The following is a 22,553-nucleotide window of genomic DNA, read 5'->3' as shown; positions in this document are numbered from 1 at the left end:
CTCCAGGGCTGCCCACCTCGCCCCTCCACTAAACCCAGATCTACACTGGCCAGGGGCCATGTGTGCAGCCAGGGAGACCAGTCCCAGCTGGTCGGTGCCTCAAAAGGGAAAGGGAAGGGCATGGTTAAAAGAAAGTGGGGCCAGGATCCCCAAGGCAAAATTTTTACAAAAGGAGGCTCTTTTCTCCCCAAAACCAAAGTGTCACACAAGCTCAAAATAAAATATAAAGTAAAAATGCTGCATTAGAAAAGTTTACAATGTTAAACCTTTATAGTAGGGATGCTGTCCCTAAAGTGTCAAACATCCAGTAAAAGTCCATGGAAATGTGGCCCATACCTAAAATACTATGTAAGTGTTGCATTGAAAAAGTAAAAAATTCAAGATGGCCTGTATGTAGTGCTTTGGGGCCCATGTGGAGGCAGAGGGGTGGGGTCCCTGATGTGGCCACCCACCTCAGCATGGCCTTATGCTCCAACTCAAGGGGTTTAACTCCAGGGCCATAAGCACCCTAGATTCACAGCAAATGGCCACAGTCCCACATGGACTGTGTGGCTGGGGACATGCACACCCCTTTGGGGCCACTTTACTTGGCACTAAGTGCTGGAGGGATGGGATGCGGGGAAGGTGCTTGCTAAACTGTCTCCTAGTGGCCTAGGTTGCAGGCAGCCCCTGTGCAATTCCTCTTCCCACTTTCAACCCTGGGGTGCGAGTGTCCTCTTGAAGCCAGTCTGGGGCTAGTCGTGACGCACGGGCGGCTCTTCTCCACAGGCCTGGTCGGAGTAGGGGGGCGGTGGGGGCTGCTCCTCGGCCAGCCCATAGCTGGGGTGGCCTCGGCTGCGCTTGGCTTCTTTGATGTACAGTTCCAGAAGCACCTTGGTGGGCTGCCTGTCCACCTGCTCCCGTGGCACACCGTGGCTGAGCAGCCAGCCTAGGAGGTCCTTGCGAGTTGGATTAGGGCCCAGCATGAGCTTGGTGCGGCCTGGATGGCTCTGGCGCCAGAGCAGGCCCACATCAGCAATGGTCTGGATCTCCATCACAGCCTCCAATACTGTCATGCCACGCACCAGCAGGCTGACCAGCGAGAGCCGCAGCTCAGAGGGCGCTGCTGTGAGCAGGCGCCGCTGTAGGCCCTGAGTGAAAGCCACATCCTCTGGGGCCAGGTCCACGGGGCCCTCTGGGTCAAGGTAGATCCACTCAATCATGCCCAGCTCTCGCACCAGCTGGATGCCTTCCTCCATGGTGGTCCAAGGCCTGAAGGGCAGCTCAGTGGCCTCAAAATGCAGGGAGGACTCCCAGCGCTGGCGCCAGGCCTGCAGCAACCAGCTCAGCAGCGTCTGGCAGCCACTGCCTCGCAGGGCCTTGCAGCGGTAGTTAAAGATGGCATCATGGGTGAGATCACCCAGCAGCCCCAGCTCCCCAGAATTCAGGGACAGGGCAGGGCCTCCCTGGTCATACACCCGCAGGATCCAGGTGACCATGAGCTCATTTGGGTTCTGCTTGAAACGCCGTGAGATGGCCAACAGCTCTGTGTACGTGTAGTAGCGGTCCCCCCGGCCCATCTGGGTGGGCACCAGTACCCTCTCTGCCATGGCCCTTACAGCCTCAAGGCAAAGACAGCAGGAGGGTTAGAAGCAACGGTGTTGCAGAGGCTGCAAAAAGACACAGGGCATACTGGTAGGTGACAAAGGGCCACCCTCCCACCCAGCATCCTCCTAGAGTGAAACCCCTCAGGCCCCTGGATGTCAAAGGTCCCAGGGGGCACAACGTATCATCAGGGTGGCCAGAGCCCAGTGCTACACATCACAGGGGTCCCCAAGAGTAGATGACAGATCGCCTCATAGAAACCCGGTCCAGCTTCGCCCCCAACTCTCTCGTCTGAACCGAGTTCCTGCGATCAGCACTAAGACCTCTACCCCAGACAGTCCTGCTCTTACCTGGAGGGAAGTGGGTTGTCTGCAGGAGCCACCTGTAGGCAAGGAGAGGGGAAGAGGTTGGTAAGGCACAGAAGACCATGTGTGGCACCCCTGTTCACCCCTTTGTAGTTAGGGCCCCTCAGACCCACAGGTGTCAAAGGTCCCGGGGAGCACCACATCCTCAGGGTGATCAGAGCCCAGTGCTGGACATCATAGGGGTCCCCAAGCATAGACACTGACAAGCTTTCTTACAGCACAGGGCTATCAGTGTCCTAGTAGTGTCAAGGCCCTGACCTTACCTCAGGCGGCGCTTCTGGAGGGAAGCCTGGCTGGCTGTTGGCAGGAGGGGGAGGAGAAAAGCTGGTGAGACCCATGAAGACCACAACTTCTCCAACCACTCCCTTTGTAACCAGGGCCCCTCAGACCCCAGGGTGTCAAAGGTCCCTGGGGGCACCATGTCCTCAGGATGGTCAGAGCCCAGTGCTAGACATCACAGGGGTCCTGGTAATACTAACACCCACCTTCCCTTTATCCTAGCAGACTTTAAGTCCCAAAGGGGACGGTGTAGCCCAGTGCTCAGAAATCCTGGCAAGAAAATGACACTTGGTCACTTCCCCATTTACTTACCTGTGACAGTCTATGAGGCCAAAGTTGGCTTTTACAATCCCAGCATGCCTCTGCTTCCCAAGGTAGAGGAATAGACAGCATTCTGTGGATACCTGGCATCTACCCAGGACCCCAGGGGGATCTGGTGAACTTATTTCCCTCAAATACTATTCTCTTCCTCTCCATCCAACAGTCTTGCTATGGCTCAGGCTGGCCCTGAGCTCATGCTCATCCTAGTCTGATATGCTCACAAGTGTTCACTACTATCTAGCAACCATAAGCCTCAATTCCGTGCAGAAATGAGCTGTCCAAAGATGTAGCCACGTAATTGGGAATGAAAAACTAAGCCCCAGCAACACTCACCCCATTTCTGGTGCTTATAAGCCCCGTACAACCAGTGGCTGTGGACAGCGGACACATTCCTGTCTCGCCTGTTCCATTCTGAGTGGGGCATAGACAGGCTACAGGCCTCACACCTTTGCCCAGCCCACGGAGACATCATGTGTCCAGTGCTATGCCGGACACGCCATTCCTAGCGCAAGCCCAGTATGGCCAGATATAAAACATCCATTGTTCTCCCTTTCTCAACATCCAAGAAACAAGGAGAGATTCTCCTAGAGCTGAGAACTTGTTCTTTTTCAGATAACACATTCCTGTCTTCTGATAAACCTTGTTATTTTAATAATGGTTCCCATGTAACTTCAAGGTTCTTTTTAAAAGAGTATCATTTTTATGTACACATTATTTGCTAGGACCTAAGGATTCTCAAAGGTTCACTGTATTCAGTCCACAGATCCAGTGGGCAGGTGATAACGCTGACAGCTGTTCTGTTCTCTTATTTTTCTGCACCTCACCCAGTCCTTACAGCCCCTCTTGGATACAGAGGGCGCCTGCCTTTAATGTGTCCTCTCCACTCAGCACCCAGCTGTAAGTGTGATGGCTTACTGACGAGTACGGAGCTATGAGCAGGGTCTGAGACCTTTACCAACCAGCCGACTGACCCCATTAAGTGAGTCTGAATATATAACACCTCTTATAATTGCTAGTTCAAAAAAAAAATCGCAAATTATAGGAAGTCACCCAAGAGGAAGGTACACTAGCTTAGATGCAGATAGATCAAAAAGTAAAGGCTCTCACCACGAGCTGACGATGACAGATGGCTACTTGGCTTCAAGATACACCTGTAATACAGGAAGGATTTGGTGAGGGCATGTGTGGGGACAGGCCACAGGGGCAGGACATAAACTTTAGAGCTCCTCAGACCCCCAGGTGTCAAAGGTCCTGGAGGGGCACTGTGTCCTCAAGGATGTTCGGAGCCCAGTGCTAAACATCATGGGAGCCTCCGACCTTCTGCAGCAACCAGGCTATTTGCCTTCAGGGATGGTGGCCAAGTTGACACAATATAAAGACCGATAAACACAAAATCCACTATATGCTTCAACTTCCCCAGTGTCACAGATCCACAGACTCCCTATGAACTCACAACATGATGCTCTCCCGTCTTGACTGTATCTGCCAGTAACCTTGAAAAACAAAACCCGCAAAGACACAAATCCCTCCAAAGAACCTTGTGGGAGGAACTAAGGGAACTGTTCTCTGGAGGGGACAAACAAAACCCCACTGAGATATAAGTTCTATAAACAAGGACCAGAGATCTTCCTCTTGAACCACCCTGTGAAAGACATCTGGGAAATGACTTAGCAGGATCCCAGGAGGAAAAGAATCTAACCAAGTGTGTTCATAGCACTGACCGGTGGGCAGAAAAAGGTTGTTTTACAGGCGAACAAGTGTGGCTAAAATATTTCGGGTGAAGCATGTAATTTACTTTCAAACTTCCCGAGTGGCTGGGATGACATGCTTGTACCATCAGGCCCCCAAAACAAAACCATCTTGTGGCCACTGTATTAGTATTCTCGCAGGTGGACAAAGGCCTGGCTTCCTTTCTCCTGTCCACTCCTACCTGCTGCTCCGAAGCAATCCAGTCCTCCACGTGCACTCACTTCCGCCTCGGTAACTCCGTATCGTGTATCCGCCCCTAGACCCCATCCTCCTCCAGCCCTCATGTGTTCTAGGTGGCACAAAAATGCCCAAATCCCACACGGGGGAGGGGCAGTGGTAGAGATCTCCTACGGAGAGAACCTGCAGGCAGGCAGCACGGGGGCTGTCACCGGGAGGAAAAAAATTCTATGTCACACACACACACACACACACACCCCGTCCATGTCACCTAAAGACGGATAAGATGGCGGACAAGACCCGCGACGTGAGCAGCAGAAATGGCGTAGCCCAACTAAGGCACAGACAAAGAGAGGTCCGTCCCGCCATCCCCAAGCTCCACACACCCGGCGGCGGGCAGCGCCCCTTCAGGGGACACCCCGGTTCCATCCCGAGAGCGCCCGCGGCCCCAAGCAGCGCTCTTGCGCCCGTCCGCGCGACAGGTACACGGTGACCTAGGCCACGGACACCCCGGGACACGCGCTCCCACGGCGCAAAGCACCATCACAGGCTGGAAAGCGCCGAGGCCAAGCCGGGAAAACTCACCAGGACGAACCCCACCGTCCACTCCCTCCGCACGCGCGCGCCCCACAACCGCGTGGCCCACTTTATAGCACGCGCCGCCTGTCAGCCCCGCCTACCGCGTCCACGGGGCCCCGCCTCCAGGGTCCCTTAAGCCCCGCCCCGAGGCATTCTACGATTGCGCCTGAGCCGGGAATCCCTCTTTGATGCGGGGCAGAAGGAATAAACATCGCTTGCCGCTAAAATATTTCTGATCAGGTGATAAGGTATGTCGTCTCCAGAAAGGACGAAAAGTATGATGGACGCTTCTGAGTGGTCATTCTCGTCAGGCACTTCTGAGGCAGCTCCCAAGGAGGGGGGGGGGGCAGGACGAGAAAGGCCCCCTAGAGTAGGAGGGGCCAGAACCGGAAGCCGCAGGACTTGCCAGCGCGGCAGGGGAACTAGTCCCCGGCTGCAGAGGCTGGCTTACACTTAAAGGGCCTACCTAGCGATGGTCGAAGCCGCAGCGCGGGAGGCAGGACCGTCGCAGGCTGGCCGACAGCAGTTAGGAGCAAATTTGTTCTGTGGTGGGCGCAGCCCGAGAAGGATGCTAGGACGGAAAGGCGGGATTCCCTATGCGTGAGGCAGGGTAGTTCTGGACTCCTGGGTCTGAGGGAGCAGGGCTGGAAGGCTGGACCTCTGGGTTTGAATAAGGAGGCAGGAGTCTGGACCCTCGGGTGTTAGGGGCAACGAGCAGGGTTCTGAATTCTTGGTTGGGCTGGAGCTGTGTAGACTGTCTCAACCACAAAACTGATAGAACATTTGCAAAACAAACAAAACAAAAAGCAAAAACCGAAACAAAACAACAACAAAAAAACCTGCCTGTACGTCTTACCAGTTTACACAGCACACAGTTGAGCACTTTTTTTTTCCTTTTTCTTTTTACTCTATTTAACACGTTGGGTAATGGGTTCTCTTTCTCTTCTTCAATTTGCTCTCCAAATAGTCTTTCCACGTTACATTCTTTTTTTTTTTCTTTTTGAGACAGGGTCTCTCTGTGTAGCCTTAGCTATCCTGGACTCGTTTTGTAGACCAGGCTGGCCTCGAACTCACAGTGATCCACCTGCCTCTGCCTCCCAAGTGCTGGGATTAAAGGCGTGCGCCACCACGCCCGGCCCCCACGTTACATTCTTTAAGCCATAAATGAAATACTGTAAGACCCCCGGCACGGTGGTCTTAACGTGGAGACCCCCACCAAGAACCAGCGAGACCAAGGTTTCGGTTGCAACACGCAAGAGGCTTTATTGTAGAGGGACGGGTACCCGGGCGTCTCAGTCTCCGGAGAGGCTGGCGCGCCGAGCGAGCCTTTCGGGGGTCTTTTATAGGGATTTTAGCGAGAAGTGCAGGTACAGAAGCGAGAAGCATAGTTACAGGGCTCTGATTGGTAAATTTAAATGAGGCGAGGTTATGGCCCGGTCATTAGATGGGCTCTGGGAACAGGGGAGTTTACCCATTCTCTGGGCCAGATGGCCGGCCATAAATATCTTGTTTGACAAGGACAAACTGTTTCTGTTATCTTAGCACGCTTTTATCTTTCTCCTCTGGGCCCCAGGCCTCATCTTATCCCGGGAACCTATTATTCTAGTCTTGCCTTGCAAGATAGCGTTACTGCTGCTATGCTTGCTATGTCGGGTGCACAGGGGAGGGGGTCTTACAATACTTTATGTGACCTGAGGGATCTTTGTTCAGCTGGCCTTTTCTCCCTCCCACTGAGGAGTTTTGCCTTGGAACCTAGTGGTCTGAAGTATGGGAAAAGACTATATTCTTCTCTTAGCGATGTAAATGAGTTTCCATTATGGCTGCTGGCAGTATTCTTAACAAGGCCGTTAGTGATGTTCCTCTGTGTGCACGCTGTACCTCATCTTCCTCCCTCACTTGTGGCCTTCCTGATGTCTCTAGAACCTATGGAGTCCTTCTTTGCCACAGCACCCTTAGCACGTACCGTTATCTCTGCGTTTCAAGTTACTCTGGTCCACGTGGCTCCCCCCCCCCACCTATGCTCACCTGTCATCTTAGGCAAGAATCCCCAAATTGCCCCCCTCTTTCTACCCCTATCTCCCGTGCTATATTTTTGTTTTGTTTCTTGAGACGTTTCTTGAGACAGGTCTTTCTATGTAGATGAGGCTGGCCTTGAACTCAGAGACCTTTCCTGTCTGCCTCTATGCTTGGTTTCCACTATGACGTTAATGGCTAATATGGTCAACGTGACAGAATCCAGAATCACCTAGGAAACAAGCTTCTGAGCACACTCTGTGGGCGATTATCTGGGTTAGGTTAGCCTCTGGCTATGCCTGTGCATAGATTATCTTGGTTAGGTTAACTGACCTGGGGAGGCCCACCCACTTTGGGGGACACTGTGCTATAAAGCCCAGGTATTCATGTCCCCTCTGCTTCCTGACTGCAGATGGCAATGTGACCAGCTGTCTTCTCACGCTCCTGTCACCTTGACCCCTCCCCCTTCACCATGTCATGGATTGCACTTTGACCCTTTCCCCTGAAGTGGCTTTCTCTTTCCCCATAGCATGGGTCCCCTCACCTCTCATCTCTTTCGTTATGGGTGCATATTTTGCGCTCCTCTGCACAGTATTTGGACTGTGTGTATTTGATCACGTGTTTGGGGTGTGGCTCAGTTGGTAGGGTGCAGCACGTAGGCAGTGCTGGGTCCATCCCCAGCACTAAGTAAACCAGGCCTGGTTGTGCCCACCTGTAATGCCAGCAAGAGATTCAGAGCTTAGGTCTCCTCTTGGCTACACAGTGAGTGCCCGAGCAGTCTGGAATACACGAAAAAGCACCTAAAATTTCTTTGAAATTTAAAATTTTAGATTTTTTCGAGTGTTTTGTTTGCATGTATGCCTCTGCCACAGGTGTGCCTGGTGCCCTCAAGGATCAGAAGAGAGTGTTGAAACAGGGGTTCTGGGAGGTTGTGAGTTTTAGGAATCAAACCCTGGTTTTCTGCAAAACCAAGTGCAGCTGAGTCATCTGTCCAGCCCCTTGTGGTTTTTTTTTTTTGAGTCATCTGCCCAGCCCCTTGTGATTTTTTTGATAGCTCAATGGTTCAGTTCTTTTTCTCAAATTTATTTTTATTTTCATTTGTGTGAGTATGTTGGACAGTATATGTATATGCGTGGGTGCAGTACCTGCAGAGGCCAGAAGAGGGGAGCAGATTCCCCTTTCAGCTGGAGGTATAGGCAGATGTGAGCCACCCAACCTGGATACTGAGAACGAAACTCAGTCTCCTGGGAAAGCAAGCAAGCACCCTTAAGTACTAACCTATCTCTCTGGGTCCTATGATCATGCAGTTCTTGGATGCAAACTTTGTAGATAATATTATGTGGCGATGTCACAAGGTTGGATCTGTGTAGTAGGTCCTTCCCTCGCTACAAAGAAACTGAGTCCCAAGTGGGGCAACCTTGCTATGGGTCATAGAGCTACTCAGTGACAGAATCTCTAGACCTATGAGAATGAGAAAAAGATCCCTCATTTCCCTGTGTAGGAGGTGGTGAGCTTGGGCAGTGATGGGGTTTTTACCCGCGTTTCAACCTTTCTCCATTCAGCAGATGACTCTTGGCTCCACAACTCCCTCCCAAAACCCTGCACCGAGCCGGCTGTGTTGAGAGCCTTTGGGAAGAATAGAAGGAGTGGGGTCGGGGCCACAGGAAAGGATGGAAGGTGAGTGGAAGATGTGAGCAGGATTTTTTCAGAAAAGGTGAATTGTTGATTATAAAACTGAAGGTTGGAGCTGGGGAACGGTGGCTCACTCACTGTTCTTTTAATCCTAGCACTCAGGAGATAAATGTTGGCCTGTCTCTGTGAGTTCCAGGCCAGCCTGGTCAACATAGTAAGAACCTGTTTCAAAAATAACAACAACAACAAAACCACAGCAGAAGTCAAAAGAAGTAAATGTTGAAGTCAAGATATGGGGGTAAGTCAACCCTTCAACAAGCAGTAAGCACCTTATGGCCAGGTGGTGGTGGCGCACGCCTTTAATCCCAGTGCTCTGGAGTCAGAAGCAGGCGGATCTCTGTGAGTTCAAAGCCAGCCTGGTCTACAGAGTGAATTCCAGGACAACCAAGGCTACACAGAGAAGCCCTGTCTTGAAACACCCCCTCCCCCAGTCTCCACAAAAAACAACAACAACAACAAAAAACAAAACAAAACCACCACGTGTACACCAAGGACCCTCACCCTCATATCTTTGTAGACTTTTGATGTTTTATCCCTGAGTCCCCTTTCGACGTAAGAGGACAAAGATGGACAAGGTGGGGAGGGGCAGGGGAAGAATATGGCAGTTCCACAAAGTACTTTCAGGTAAGGAAACTTTCTGGGCAAAAGATATTTTTCTTTAAAATATAAGTACTCCAGGTTGAGGGGAGTCAGAAGTTACAGGACTCATGAGGAGAGGGGTGGAGAGCAAGCTCGGGAGGCAGCTGACAGCCTGAGTGGAGCATTGGTGTCACTTCATTGTCATGTCCTAAGACCATATGGCCTGGCGTGCCAGGATGGACCAGAAGTTCATGTAGTTCAGATAGGAGAAGAGGCCTGAGAGAGAAAAAAAGGGCAGAGAACACACAAGAAGTCAGTAGGCTAGCCCACTGTGTACCCCATACTGTCCTACGCCAGCCCCTGCCCCGTCCCTAAACCCCAAATCAATTTCATCCTTATGTTGTCCCCAACCCACCCCCCAGCCTACAAGAATCCCCAGCCCTGGCTCCAAGCCCAGTCCAGCCCTCCCTGGCCCTGGGTGCAACCCCACCCCGACTCCTGTGAATCCCCACAGTGCCATGTGCACCACTGAGGCCACATGGGAGGAGCCCAGGCAGACCAATCATGGAGAAGAAGAAGACGTTGATCCAGGCCAGGTAGAAACTGCTTCCCAGCATGTAGGTCATGCCCTCCTGCAGGAACTTTCGGGCTTGCATCAGGTAGAACAGGACCCCCAGAATGATGCTGACCCCTGTGTAGCACAAAGCCCAGCCCAGGTGTGAGCCTCCCACAGGCTTAGTCACACGGCTGTGGCTTTCTCTTTAAACTCCCTACGCAGCTGAGGGTGACCTTGAACCCCTCCTGTCTTAAGACGTGCGACGCCACGCTTGGTGTGTGCAGTTTCGGGATGGCACCCAGGGTTTCATGCACTCCAGGCAGGCGCTCCACCGACTGAGCTGCGTCTCCACTCTCCTCTTTCCTCTTCCTGAACTTTCTCCCCTCTGGTCCCCTCTCTCTTCCTTCCATCTGCCCTCCATCCTTCACTTCCTACTTTCCTTTTGGGTTGTTGCCATTTTGAGATAAGAGCTTGATTTATGGCCCAGGCTAGCCCTGGACTCACTATGTAGTTCAGGCTGGCCTTGGACTTGCTGCTAACTTGCTGCTGGAGCCTCCCAAGTGGTAGGACCGCAAGCATGTGCCGCTACATTTACCCCCAGTGCCTTTGATCTTCAGACCCAAAATCTCCACCCGTGGGCCTCCTGACTGTAGCCTGATGTGAGACGTTGGGAGGTTTTGGGACTCATAAACTAGGCCTCTTACCCTGCCTCTGTCCTTTACCTTAGGGCAGTCTCTCATGTGCCTGAGCCTCAGTATTCTCATCTCTACAATGGGTATAACCACAGACCCATCTTTGAGGGCCCTCACGAGGGTGTGTGGTGATTGGGATGTGTCTTGGCAAACCTCAGAGACTCCGTCAGATTCTTATTATTGGCTCCTTAACATTGGGCTTCTGGAGCCACAGAGAGAGAATTTGATCATTTTAGGTAATTTGAATGAACAAGAATTGAAGATAATTTGTGAAAAGGGAGAAAAAGAAACTTTTTCAGATTGGACAGATCTGGACTTTTTTTTTTTTTCCCAGTCATTGGAAATAACAAAAGAAGTACTTTCTGTTCAGGTAGAAGGATCGAATTGTCTGACTGAAACCTTGGCATGCATTCTGGAGGGAAGGTTGCAGTGTGGCCTGAGGAGGAGGGGAAGCTCGGCTTGGATTGGGACTGATGGTGAGATGGGAGTTAGAGGTGAGGCTGTTTTCAGGGCCGGGTGCATCATCATGGCTGGAGAGTTGTGAGGAGGCAGGTGTGGGCTGGGCTGGACTGAGTACAGTGGGATGGAGCTGGCCTCTGCGATGGGCGCCCACGGGAAGCCTTAGTAACGTGCCTGTCATGAGGCTGCAGACGAAGAGAGAGAAGTCCATCAAGGGCAGGTTGGTGCTGGGGAAGAATATAGTGCTGATGAGACCCATACACACGCAGAAGCTCATGATGCCGGAGATGAGGAGGCAGGCCCAGGCCAGGTCCAGCAAGTCTGGGAAAAGAGGGGAGTCAAGAGCCCCATGCCTGGGCTGAGGAGATGGCTTGCTGCTCTTCCGGAGGACCCGAGCTCAGTGCCTGCACCCGCCCTGGGAGGCTTACAGCTACATGTAACGCTAATTTCAGGGAATGTGATAGCTCCTTCTGGCTTCCAGGAGCATGCGCATTAATGTACATGCCCACACACAGACACAAATAAAAAGTTTAAAGTAGATGGCCACGGTGGTGCATGCCTCTAATCACAGCTCTTGGGAAACAGGAGAAGACAGATCTCTGTGTGTTTGAGGCCAGCCTGGTCTACATGGGGAGAGTCTGTCCCCAATAAATGAATCTTTAAAAATTAAGGCGGAAAGTTGGGGAAGCGTCTGACACGAACCTCTGGCCTCCAAAGGAGCACATACACAGACAGACAGACAGACACAAACACCCCTAGAGGCCAGAGGAGGGCATCAGATTACCTGGAACCAGAGTTGCAGGTGGTCGTAAGCCACCCAGGGCTGAATTAAGAACCAGGAAAATGAAACCTTTGCTTTGCTGCGATGGAGGCCGATTCACTGAACGTGCCTTGAGCCCTTCCCTCCCCAAGCTGCTCTTGGCCCTGGTGCTTTGGATGACAGTAAATGACACCCCTCCTAAGACGCTGTCTTCTGGTCCCCACATGCACACAGGCGCACTTGCATCTGCACACTTAGGCGTGCTCGCGCACCAACACTGAGCTCTAAGGACATGGCTACTGGATGCATCGGATCTGGCGTGTGAGACACACTTTTTGGTCAGCGGCATCAGGCTCTTGGGCATGAGGATGTTGTGTGGGTGTCAAGGAGCAGCCTAAGGGGAGTACTATTTTTGAAGTTCTCTGGGACAAGGAGGGGGGGCGCTGAGTCCCTGGAGGGGCGAGGACGGGGCCGGCTGAGTCCCTGCAGGGGCGAGGACAGGGCCGGCTGAGTCCCTGGAGGGGCGAGGACGGGGCCGGCTGAGTCCCTGGAGGGGCGAGGACGGGGCCGGCTGAGTCCCTGCAGGGGCGAGGACAGGGCGGGACTTACAAGCATTTTTATCATATTCATTCATGCAGGAGATGTCGGGGCAGCGCATAAAAAAGATGGTGTCGATGGGGATGGTGTTGGGGCCGGTGGGGTCCTCTGGAGGCGTCAGAGGCACTTGGAAGTGGATCCAGGGCTGCCACAAGGCAATGAGGCTGAGCATCACCATGCCAGCCACAGTCAGCGCCAGGCTAAGGTACCTGCTGATCTTCCTGCCTTCAAGCAACAGCCTCCAGCCTATGGGGAGCAGTGACCAGCTCTTGCTGTTAGTCCTGTGACAGATGATGTGACCGTCATCAGCAGGCAGTCCATCCACCCTGCTCAGCCACCCCACTACTGGTTCTTCAAATCCCAATCTGAGAAGCCAGGCCTAGTGGCACATGCCTTTGATCTCAGCCCAGAAGTCAGAGGCAGGAGGATGTCTAAGTTCAAAACACCTGATCTCATCTGCCTTGCGTCTGCCCAGATCCTGTCCATTTTGACCCAGGGAACTGTCTAACTGCTGCTGCAACTCCAGTTCCAAATGTAGCTGTGCAGCTCCAGGCTTGAGTCCGGCTCCCCTGCGTCCTCCTCTACTCACCCTGTAGAGCCCATTGTAGAAGCAGCGCTCAGCGCCTTGGTTGTGTTGCCTTGAGTATCCTGACTAGACTGACTAGACAGAGAGTCACACGAAAATTCTTTCAAACTCTCCTTGGAGTCCCAGATCAAGGACTCAAAGCTTCCGATGCTGGCCGCCGGGCTCTGGGTTAGGGATGGGGGGACGTCCACACTGGGCCGGACGTGTGACTGGGTCACGGAATGGCGGCTTTCATTGTTGGCTTGTAAGGTCTGGATTTCTGACCGGACACTGCACAGGGTGTGAGAGCTTAGGATGCCGAATCGGCTGGTAGGGGAAAGGGAAGAGGCCTCTCTGGAATTAAGCCAGCGGTTGTAGGCAACAGATTGTATGTCCTGTGCACTGGACTGGAAACCCTGAGAAGGGCTCTCTTGAATGCTGATCCTTCGTGGGAGAATGGTGGGCAGGGAAGAAATCTGAGTGCTGAGCCTGTGAGGGAGGAAGAGAGAGGCGGGCGGTTCCTGGATGCTGACCCTTCGGATTACAGGTGTGGGTGCTGAGAGTTCCTGGTTGCTGAGTCTTTGAGTGTGGATGATGGGCACAGGGACGTTCATGTTGGTCTGGGGGTTTGAGGGGCTAGATTTTTGGCCTTCATTTTGGCTGCTGAGGGGAGCTGCTGTCTTGCTCTGGAGGCCAGAGGAGTTCTGGTCCATGTGGAAAGGCAGGATGGGGCGAGTGCCTGAATGTACTCAATTCACATCAGGCTCAGCCTCCAGGCACTATTGTGGCCTCCTGGATACCTGTAGCTCTGACTTAGGGTTATGTGTCCCTCTGTCTGTGATTCTTGTTCCCTGTCTGTCTGCCTCCAGACAGTGCTCAGGGATTTGGGCTGGGCAGCAGCTGGGGTTGGGGTGGGTTCTATGACAGTTGGAGGGGTTCCAAGAGGCTGCAGTTGGCCATGGCCTCAGACTCCACCGTAGGCCTTCGTGAGTGACCCGGGTGTTGGGGCTGGGCCAGTGGGACTGGGCGGAGTCTGGATTGGGTAGGACAGGGTGAGGCTGGGTTAGGGAAGGTCTGGGCTAGGTCTGGCTGGGATTGGGGCTAGGCAGGACTGAGAGTCAGGGCTGGGTCAGTAGCGTGCTTGAGATGAATTCTACAGTCTCTAGAAGGCCTGAGAGCTGAGCTTACAGTTCCTTCCATCTATCTGTGACTTCGCTGCAGTTCCCAGGGCTTGGTCCCAGCCAGTGTCTATCTTGGTTCCCTTTTCTGCCTCGGAGTCTCACTTCTTCCTCACCTATTTCTCATGCCCTTCACCCTCCCCTGAGGCCTCCCAGAAGACTGGGTCTGCTTCTTGTCCCTGAAGCCTTCCAATCTGGGGTTGGGAGAAGAGAAAGGCCCAGCCACAACACTAAGGCAGGCAGGCAGGCAGGCAGTGGGCAGTGGGCAGGTAGGCAGGGCAGACAGACAGGCAGGGCAGGGCAGGGCAGACAGACAGGCAGGCAGGGAGGCAGGCAGGCAGTGGGCAGACAGGCAGGCAGGCAGGCAGGCAGACAGGCAGGCAGGCAGTGGGCAGACAGGCAGGCAGTGGGCAGACAGACAGGCAGGCAGGCAGGCAGGCAGGCAGTGGGCAGACAGGCAGGCAGGCAGGCAGGCAGACAGGCATGCAGGCAGTGGGCAGGCAGGCAGGCAGACAGGCAGGCAGTGGGCAGACAGGCAGGCAGGCAGACAGGCAGGCAGGCAGTGGGCAGACAGGCAGGCAGGCAGGCAGACAGGCAGACAGGCAGGCAGGCAGGCAGGCAGGCAGGCAGACAGGCAGGCAGGCAGTGGGCAGACAGGCAGGCAGGCAGTGGGCAGACAGGCAGGCAGGCAGGCAGGCAGGCAGTGGGCAGACAGGCAGGCAGACAGGCAGGCAGGCAGTGGGCAGACAGGCAGGCAGGCAGACAGACAGGCAGACAGGCAGTGGGCAGACAGGCAGGCAGGTAGGCAGGCAGACAGGCAGGCAGTGGGCAGACAGGCAGTGGGCAGACAGGCAGGCAGGCAGGCAGACAGGCAGGCAGGCAGTGGGCAGACAGGGCAGGCAGACAGGGCAGGCAGGCAGGCAGTGGGTAGATAGGGCAGAGGCAGGCAGGCAGGCAGGCAGTGGGCAGACAGGCAAGCTGGCAGATAGGCAGGCAGGCAGGCAGTGGGCAGACAGGGCAGGGCCAGCAGGGCAGACAGGGCAGGCAGGTCAGGAAGGCAGGCAGGCAGGGCAGACAGGGCAGGAAGGCAGATAGGCAGGGCAGGCAGGCAGTGGGCAGACAGGGCAGGCAGCCAGGCGGGCAGGCAGGCAGGCATCCCAAACAGGGGGAGGGACTATTGAAATCCTCCCTCCTAGGTGGGTATGATGGTGCATGCCTGCAGTCTCAGCACTCAGAGGCAGGAGGCTGGCATTGAGTTTAAGCCCATCATGGGCTACAGAGAGGCTGTCTCAAAATAATAACAACAAAAGCAACAATGGAAAACATTCTGCTCTTTCCCCATGATTTCTTTTGATGAACTTTAAAGGAAAACTACTAGTAAAATTTTATGTTTATTATATAAATACCCACATTATTAGATTTTATTTTATTTTTTACATTTATTTGTTTTTAAGATTTATTTATTTATAGTTTCTTTTTCTAAAAAGTTGTTTATTTTATGTACATTGGTGTTTTGCTTGTATGCATGTCTGTGTAAGGGTCTCAGATCCCCTGGAACTGGAGTTGCAGATAGTTGTGAGATGCCACATGGGACCTCTGAAAGAGCAGCCACTGCTCTTTTTTTTTTTTTTAAATTTTTTTATTATTTATACAGTGGTCTTATGTACATCTGCAGGCCAGAAGAGGGCATCAGGTTACAATATAGACAGTGGTAAGCCACCATGTGGTTGCTGGGAATTGAACTCAGGACCTCTGGAAGAGTAGTCAGTGCTCTTAACCTCTGAGCCATCTCTCCAACCCCCAGCCACTGCTCTTAACTGCTGAGCCATCTCTCCAGCCTCTGTTTATATTTTCTTATGTATATGTGTGAGTGCTTGCATGTCTATATGTACCCCGTGTGCATGCAGTGCCTATAGAGGCTCCGGATTCTCTGGAGCTGGGCTCATAGTCAGGTGTGAGCCTCCCAACCGTGAATGCTGGGAGCAGAACCCTGGCCCTTTGCAAGATCAGGAAGTGCTCTTAACTGTGGAGCCGACTCTGCAGCTCCGACATTTATTTTGTATCCGCGCGTGCGCGTGCGTGTGGTGGGGTGAGGGTGAGAACCACAGGGAGTGTGTGGAAGGCAGAGGATAACTTCTGAGAGCTGATTTTCTCCTTCCACCATGGGGGCTGTAGGGGCTGAGCCCAGGTTGTTAGCCTCCACGGCAAGAGCCTCTACCCCGTAAGCCCTATCTTGTTGGCCGTTTATCTATCTATCATCTGTCTGTCTGTCTGTCTGTCTGTCTGTCTGTCTGTCTATCTATCTATCTATCTATCTGATCTATCTTCTTGCTATCTGGGCCTGGCTAGCCCTAAACTCACTACGTAGCCCAGGCTGGCCCCAAATTCACGACAGTCCTTCTGCATCAGCTTCGCAAGTGCTGACGTCACAGACAGATGTTGTCCTGCCAAGCTTGTCAGAGTTCAGTGATTATGCAATACCGAGAATCCACGTGTTGTTCTTTTGTTTTGAGGCAGGGTCTCTCTACGTAGTTGTGCCTGGCCTGGAACTTACTATGTAGACCAAGCTGGTCTGCCTCTGCCTCCCAAGTGCTGAAATTAAAGGCATGTATCATTACACCTGGACTTAGTAAATGTTATTATTATTATTTTTTATTTTTAAAGGTCAAAGGTGTTTTTTTGAGATGTTCCTGGTATTATTATGTATTCTAGTTTTAAAGGTGTTAAAACTACATCTTAGATGTAGGCATGATAGTGCCTGGCACTCTGGAGGCAGAAGCAGGCAGATGTCTGTGAGCTCAAAGCCAGTCTGATATACACAGTGAGTTCTAGGTAGGTTAAAGTTACTCGGGGAGACCCTGTCTCAACACCAAAATTTAAGAGAAAGCTGTATTCTAAAACGGAGCGAAATGTGGTATACACCATTGTTGAGATACTTGTTTGGCCACTGGAGCCAAGTTTCAAAAATAAATCATAGTGGTTTAAGTCGTAAACAGTTGCTGGACTAGATGGTGTGCCCCTGTAATACCAGGATTAACTATGCTGAGGCAGGAAGATCACCAGGATGCTGAAGTCAGCCTGCTCTACCTAGTGAGTTCCAGGCCAATGTTGAAATCTTATCTAAACAAACAAACACACAACAAAAACTAAGCAGAACCCGTCAGTAAGATAGCTCAGCAGGTAAAGGCGCTTGCTGCCCAGCCTGAGGGCTGAGTGTGATTGATGTGAGGAAGCCGCATGGTGGATGGAGAGAACTGACTCCCTAGGATTGTCCCCGACCTCTACATGTGTCCTGTGGCACTCATGCTGACCACAAGACAAACAAACAAACACATGTAAAAACAAATAAGCAGCCGGGTGTGGTGGCGCAAGCCTTTAATCCCAGCACTTGGGAGGCAGAGGCAGGTGGATCGATGTGAATTTGAGGCCAGCCTGGTCTACAGAGTGAGTCCAGGATAGCCAGGATAGCCAAGGCAACACAGAGAAACCGTGTCTCAGAAAACCAAAAACCAAAACAAAACAAAAAAACAACAACAAAAACAAAACAAAAAAACCACCACCAACAAAAACAAAAGACAAAACCAAATAAGCAGACCCTCAAACCAGAACCACAAAACAAAGGCTGGGCTGTAGCTTGGTAGAGTGTTCATCTGGCATGCACCAAGCCCTGGATTCCATCCCCAGCCCCTGTAAAGTGCAGGCAGAGTGAGCATGCCTGTCATCCCTGCACTGGGCAGGTGGAGGAGGAAAGTCAGAAGTATAAGGTGATCCTAAGATCCTAAGATCCTATGGCTAGCCCAGCCTGGGCTTATGTGAGGCCCTTTCTCAAGAAACAGCAACCAGAAAATGCTACCCCCGCCCCAGGAGCACCATTAAGGGTTTATCTTGGGAGCTGAATATGGTGCTGCACACCATTGATCCCAGAACTTAAGAGGCAGAGGCAGAGGCAGGTGGATCTCTGTGAGTCCCGGGTTAGACTGGTCTACAGAGTGAGTTCAGGCCAGTCAGACCTACCTAGGAAGACTCTATCTAAAAAATAAATAAAAGATAAATAAAAAATCAGGAGTTCAGCCTGGGTTCTGTTGGAGAAAAGAAAGACTACATAGCCTTGGCCACGCACTCACTGTGCCTGTTGCATCCTGTCCTGTTGGATATCTAGAATATGCCAACTGGCATGGCACTTGGCACATTTGATCTGGACGTGTGCGTGTGTGTACTGCAAGCTCCAAGAAGGCCAGGGCAGCCTGAATCCAAGCTAGCTGAGGAGCTGGTGATGGGATGGCCACCAAGCTCTTCTCTGAGTCCTAGGCTTCTGTGCCCAAGTTCTTCTGAAAACTATGCTATTCTTTGCTATAAAGGTAGGGAAAGGAGTCGTTTCTGGTGCCATCAATGCCCACATCTGTTTATGCATGCATCCGCCAGTTCATCCGTTCATGAGTCCATTTGTGAACCCATCTGTGCATCCGTTCATCCACTCATTTATTACTTCTTTCATTTAATAAGCACTACAAACACAGCCTCTCTGCAAAGTGATGGGAGCACGCTGGAGATCCAAACAGATTTGTTTCCTACCCTCATGAAACACAGTTGCAGAGGATTGGTGAGGGGAAAACAACTAGCAAGCAGTTCATTGTACATTTGTGACTTGCCAGTGAAGGAGACCCACACCCTGTAGGCTGACTGAGCAGTGGCTGAGAGCGGTGGGCTGAGCTCAGGGAGGGGGGTGGGAAGAAAAGAAACTGAAGGCCAATGGTTCTGAAAGGCCAGGCAAAAGCGAGCAGTGAGGGCTGGGACAATGGCTCCATCCCCAGTACCACCGAAGCCCACAGGGTTGGTGCACAGCTCTTATCCCAGCGCTCGGGTGGTGGAGGAAGGAGAGGGTTAGGAGCTCAGGGTCATCCTTGGCTCTGCAGTGAGTTAGAAGCCAGCTGGGCTACATGAAACTTTGTCTCAGAACAAAAGCAAAACCCAAATCCAAGCCGGTTAGAGTGTCCCAAGAAGAGGCACACTGCACTGAGCCCCCAAGGTAGGGCAGCTCTTAGAGGTAGGAGGAGCCCCCTGGAGACACAGGAGGAACAGGACTTCAGATGAGACTTGGTGGATGTGTGGTGGCCCAGCACTGAGTTGCGGTTAGCAGCTGGGCGGTGATAGCTTTGGAGTTGGAGATAGGCGGACTGTGTCAGAAGAGGCCGGAAGGTGTGCTGGCCGCCGCCGCCGCTCCCCACAGGACGAGGGTGGAGGCTGGTATGCTGTGAGGTGGTGGAGAACGGCCCAGGCCTCCAGAACTTTCTCCCTCCCCAGCTAACCTGCTCTGTTCCTGGGAAGAGGACCGGAAGTTTGTCCTGCGTGGCTGGTCCCTCGTCTTCATCCTCCTGGCAACCTTGTTGGCGTTCAGCGTGCTGGATGGTCGCATGGCCTATGTGTATGGTCCGTACACTGGCTTCATCGGCCTCTGGACTGACTGCAAGAGATATAAGTGTGCCAACGTGGGTCAAGTCACTGGTCAGTGCCTGTATAGTCTGTGGGTCCTGCTAATGGGCGCTAGAGGTGACTGTGGGGGTGAGCCAGTGGCACTGTCCCAGGAGTCTCTCTAAGGGAGTAGCTTCGAGCTTACATTGGGGGCCCCGTGGCTTTTGGAGGGTAACTCTGTGAGTGGCAATAGAATTATTTTGCAATTTCTAGGAAGGGATTTTGGTGATGTGAGTGGAGGTGATTTTTTTTTTTTGAAGCTAGAACCCAGTGCCTTACACACATCCTTAGGGGGTCCACCACTGAGGCACGCCCCCAGCCCCTCATTGGAGAACTGTAGAGGTGCTGAGCTACAGTCCCATCCTCTGCCTTGTTTGAGACAGGGTCTCATGTAGCCCAGGCTGGCCTCCAGCTCAGTGTGTAGCTGTGGATAACCCTGAATTCCTGGCCTTCCCCCTACTCCCTCACCCCACCCCCACTGCTGGGATTCCAGGCATGCGTCACTATATTAGGCTTATGCCAGCGCTAGGGGTGGAAGGCAGGCCTTCTTCGCACATGCTAGGCAAGCATTCTACCAAGGACGCCACATTCCCGGGAGCCCCAGACTCTTTTAATTTGTATTTTGAGACAGATAGGATCTAGGTCCCACTAATTGCTCAGGCAGGCCTTGAGATGGCACTCCTCCCCAGCCGCTGGAGTAACTCATGGTGTGAGGGGGAGGGGAGGGTGTGTGTGGGTGCAGGGGGAGGGGAGGGTGTGTGTGGGTGTGGGGGGGAGGGGAGGGTGTGGGGGGGGAGGGTGTGTGTGAGGGTGTGTGTGTGGGTGTGGGAGAGGGGAGGGTGTGTGTGGGTGCAGGGGGAGGGGAGGGTGTGTGTGGGTGCGGGGGGAGGGGAGGGTGTGTGGGTACAGGGGAGGGGAGGGTGTGTGTGGGTGCAGGGGGAGGGGAGGGTGTGTGGGTACAGGGGAGGGGAGGGTGTGTGGGTACAGGGGAGGGAAGGGTGTGGGGGGGGAGGGTGTGTGTGGGTACAGGGGAGGGGAGGGTGTGTGTGGGTACAGGGGAGGGGAGGGTGTGTGTGGGTACAGGGGAGGGGAGGGTGTGTGTGGGTACAGGGGAGGGGAGGGTGTGTGTGGGTGCAGGGGGAGGGGAGGGTGTGTGTGGGTGCAGGGGGAGGGGAGGGTGTGTGTGGGTGCAGGGGGAGGGGAGGGTGTGTGGGTACAGGGGAGGGAAGGGTGTGGGGGGGGAGGGGAGGGTGTGGGGGGGGAGGGTGTGTGTGGGTGCGGGGGCAACTGTCCTTGTCTCCCCAACTCTCCTCAGTTTACATGCACATGAGCAAGGGCTTCACATTTCTGGCCCTGGCACTATGCGTCGCCCTCCTGCTCGCCATGTTCCTCTCCTTCCAACAAGTCTGCCGCCGTCTGAACAAGATTGACTTCATCTTCAGTTTCCTCAGCATTGGCATCGGTAAGTGTTGGCAAGGAAAGGGGTGCCTGGGGAGCCCCTCCTCCACCCCAGAGCCTCTTCCTACCCAGAGATGTGGCTAGACTTGCAATTCTGCTGCTTTGGGCGACAGGGATGTCGCTGGGACTAGCCTGGGTTTCTCTGTAGCTCAGGCTGGCTGTGATCTCACTCTGTGGTCCGTGCTGGCCTTGTAGCTAGGATTAAAGGCCTGTGCCCACCAGTCCTGGCTGATGGCTTAGTCTATTTTCCTGCTTTCCTTTCCCCTCCCCTCTGAGTATGTTTTAATTTGTCTGGTGTGTGTGTGTGTGTGTGTGTGTGTGTGAACGTTTGTCTACTTGTTGTGGCAGGTCAGGGAGGTTGTCTCTGTCTCCTTTTCCTGGAGTGCGTGTGGGGTTCCCCTGTCTAGCCTCCTGTCCTTCTCTGGCCCCACCCCAGTGCAGGGCTCCTGATTCTCCTCAGCCAGACGCTCTTTGTCGTCAACTGCAGTAGGCTGCGCCCGAGGCCACAGGTATCCTACCAGCTGGCCTTCTACCTGTGCTGGTGCGCCAGCGTCTTGATGCTGTGGGCCGGTGAGGGCGGGGCCTCAGATGGAAGGGCGGGGCCTGGGCAGGGCAGGGGCGGAGCCCAGAAAAGGGAAACAGCCTATAGGGCAGGGGTGGGGCTTGGGGTGGAGCTCTGAGTCCAGTGCCCACCGGATCCCTTCCTACAGGAACTTTGTCCTTCCTCAACCAAGTGCGGATGTGGAGCCACAGTACTCCTTTCATGGAGCGGAGGATCAGCTACTACCGTTGGGCCTCGCGACACCACTTGCTGCAGCACCCCAATTCGGACAGGAGCTCAGAGCCCACCCAGTCTGCTTCAAGCAGCTTTGTGAACAACCCTGGGGCTCCTCATCGGAGGGACTTTCCAACTTCTCAGGACACTGACGAGTCCCCACGGCCAGATGCCTCTACCTCTGTCCCCGAGGCTCCGTCTCAATCAGACCTCCCTTGAGGTCCCATACTACCCCTGAGAGCAGGAAGCACCCTCGGGAGACAGGTGGCAAGCCCCGCCCCCCGCGCTAGGGCCCACCCCTTGATGACTGAGTCTTGGCAGCGACCCTACTCTGGAAGTCCTCCAGGACTCTCAGCTGCGGCTGTGGTCCTCTGAGAGGACACTGGTCCATGGTCCCAAACAGCTAGCTGGAGCAATGTGGTGCATTCCTAGGCCGGGCGATGCTCCGGCCCATAGGCCACGCCCCTAAGCCACCTAAGATGTCTCTCCAGGGGCCCCAGGCAGACACTCTGCAGCCTAGCCTCGGAGGCAGTCCCCGCCCTTCTGTGGACAGACCCTTCCGCAGGAAATCAAGGCTTGATATAACATCCCGCCCCCCTTACTGGCTTCCCCGACTCAATAAAATCAGGTTGGCAGTCCAAATTCTCAGTGTCTGACGTCATGTCATTCCTTCTGCTTCCACTGTAAGGTCGGGCACTAACTGGAG

The 22,553-nt window shown here is 53.5% G+C and overlaps 3 protein-coding genes across 15 annotated transcripts; 1 reads left to right on the top strand and 2 right to left on the bottom strand.

Annotated features, from left to right (window-relative positions):
- Positions 1-247: 247 nt before the first annotated feature.
- On the bottom strand, positions 248-5,168 carry LOC311591435 (uncharacterized protein). Of its 8 annotated transcripts, none has more exons than XM_084771019.1 (6): positions 5,061-5,165; positions 4,480-4,680; positions 3,657-3,700; positions 2,213-2,246; positions 1,935-1,966; positions 248-1,649 (listed from the first exon to the last, which is right to left on the bottom strand). In XM_084771019.1, the coding sequence occupies exon 6, from the start codon at positions 1,587-1,589 to the stop codon at positions 735-737; it is 855 nt and encodes a 284-aa protein (XP_084627145.1). In that variant the 5' UTR covers positions 1,590-1,649; positions 1,935-1,966; positions 2,213-2,246; positions 3,657-3,700; positions 4,480-4,680; positions 5,061-5,165; the 3' UTR covers positions 248-734. The 8 variants fall into 8 exon arrangements, with proteins under 8 accessions (XP_084627145.1, XP_084627146.1, XP_084627144.1 ...); XM_084771020.1 differs by having other exon boundaries at positions 4,480-4,658; positions 5,061-5,157; XM_084771018.1 differs by lacking the exon at positions 4,480-4,680 and having other exon boundaries at positions 5,061-5,168.
- Positions 5,169-5,440: 272 nt separating this feature from the next.
- Positions 5,441-22,479, top strand: LOC311592975 (uncharacterized protein). Of its 4 annotated transcripts, none has more exons than XM_084773923.1 (5): positions 5,441-5,579; positions 19,447-19,647; positions 20,930-21,076; positions 21,514-21,642; positions 21,783-22,479. In XM_084773923.1, the coding sequence occupies exons 2-5, from the start codon at positions 19,557-19,559 to the stop codon at positions 22,064-22,066; spliced, it is 651 nt and encodes a 216-aa protein (XP_084630049.1). In that variant the 5' UTR covers positions 5,441-5,579; positions 19,447-19,556; the 3' UTR covers positions 22,067-22,479. The 4 variants fall into 4 exon arrangements, with proteins under 4 accessions (XP_084630049.1, XP_084630047.1, XP_084630046.1 ...); XM_084773921.1 differs by lacking the exon at positions 5,441-5,579 and adding an exon at positions 13,385-13,514; XM_084773920.1 differs by lacking the exon at positions 5,441-5,579 and adding an exon at positions 13,884-13,953.
- LOC311592974 (uncharacterized protein) lies at positions 9,393-13,680 on the bottom strand (the record flags this gene model as incomplete). 3 transcript variants are annotated; one of them, XM_084773918.1, is made up of 5 exons in its annotated part: positions 9,397-9,614; positions 9,898-10,029; positions 11,220-11,366; positions 12,415-12,683; positions 12,992-13,680. In XM_084773918.1, the coding sequence occupies 5 exons, from the start codon at positions 13,678-13,680 to the stop codon at positions 9,547-9,549; spliced, it is 1,305 nt and encodes a 434-aa protein (XP_084630044.1). In that variant the 3' UTR covers positions 9,397-9,546. The 3 variants fall into 3 exon arrangements, with proteins under 3 accessions (XP_084630045.1, XP_084630044.1, XP_084630043.1); XM_084773919.1 differs by lacking the exon at positions 9,898-10,029 and having other exon boundaries at positions 9,393-9,614; XM_084773917.1 differs by lacking the exons at positions 9,397-9,614; positions 9,898-10,029 and having other exon boundaries at positions 10,903-11,366.
- Positions 22,480-22,553: the final 74 nt, after the last annotated feature.

The sequence above is a fragment of the Acomys minous genome (genome assembly GCF_964271855.1).
Source record: "Acomys minous genome assembly, chromosome: 2".
Classification (NCBI taxonomy): domain Eukaryota; kingdom Metazoa; phylum Chordata; class Mammalia; order Rodentia; family Muridae; genus Acomys; species Acomys minous.
The sequence above is the reverse complement of the archived record's forward strand: the minus strand, read 5'-3'. Positions and strand labels throughout refer to the sequence as shown.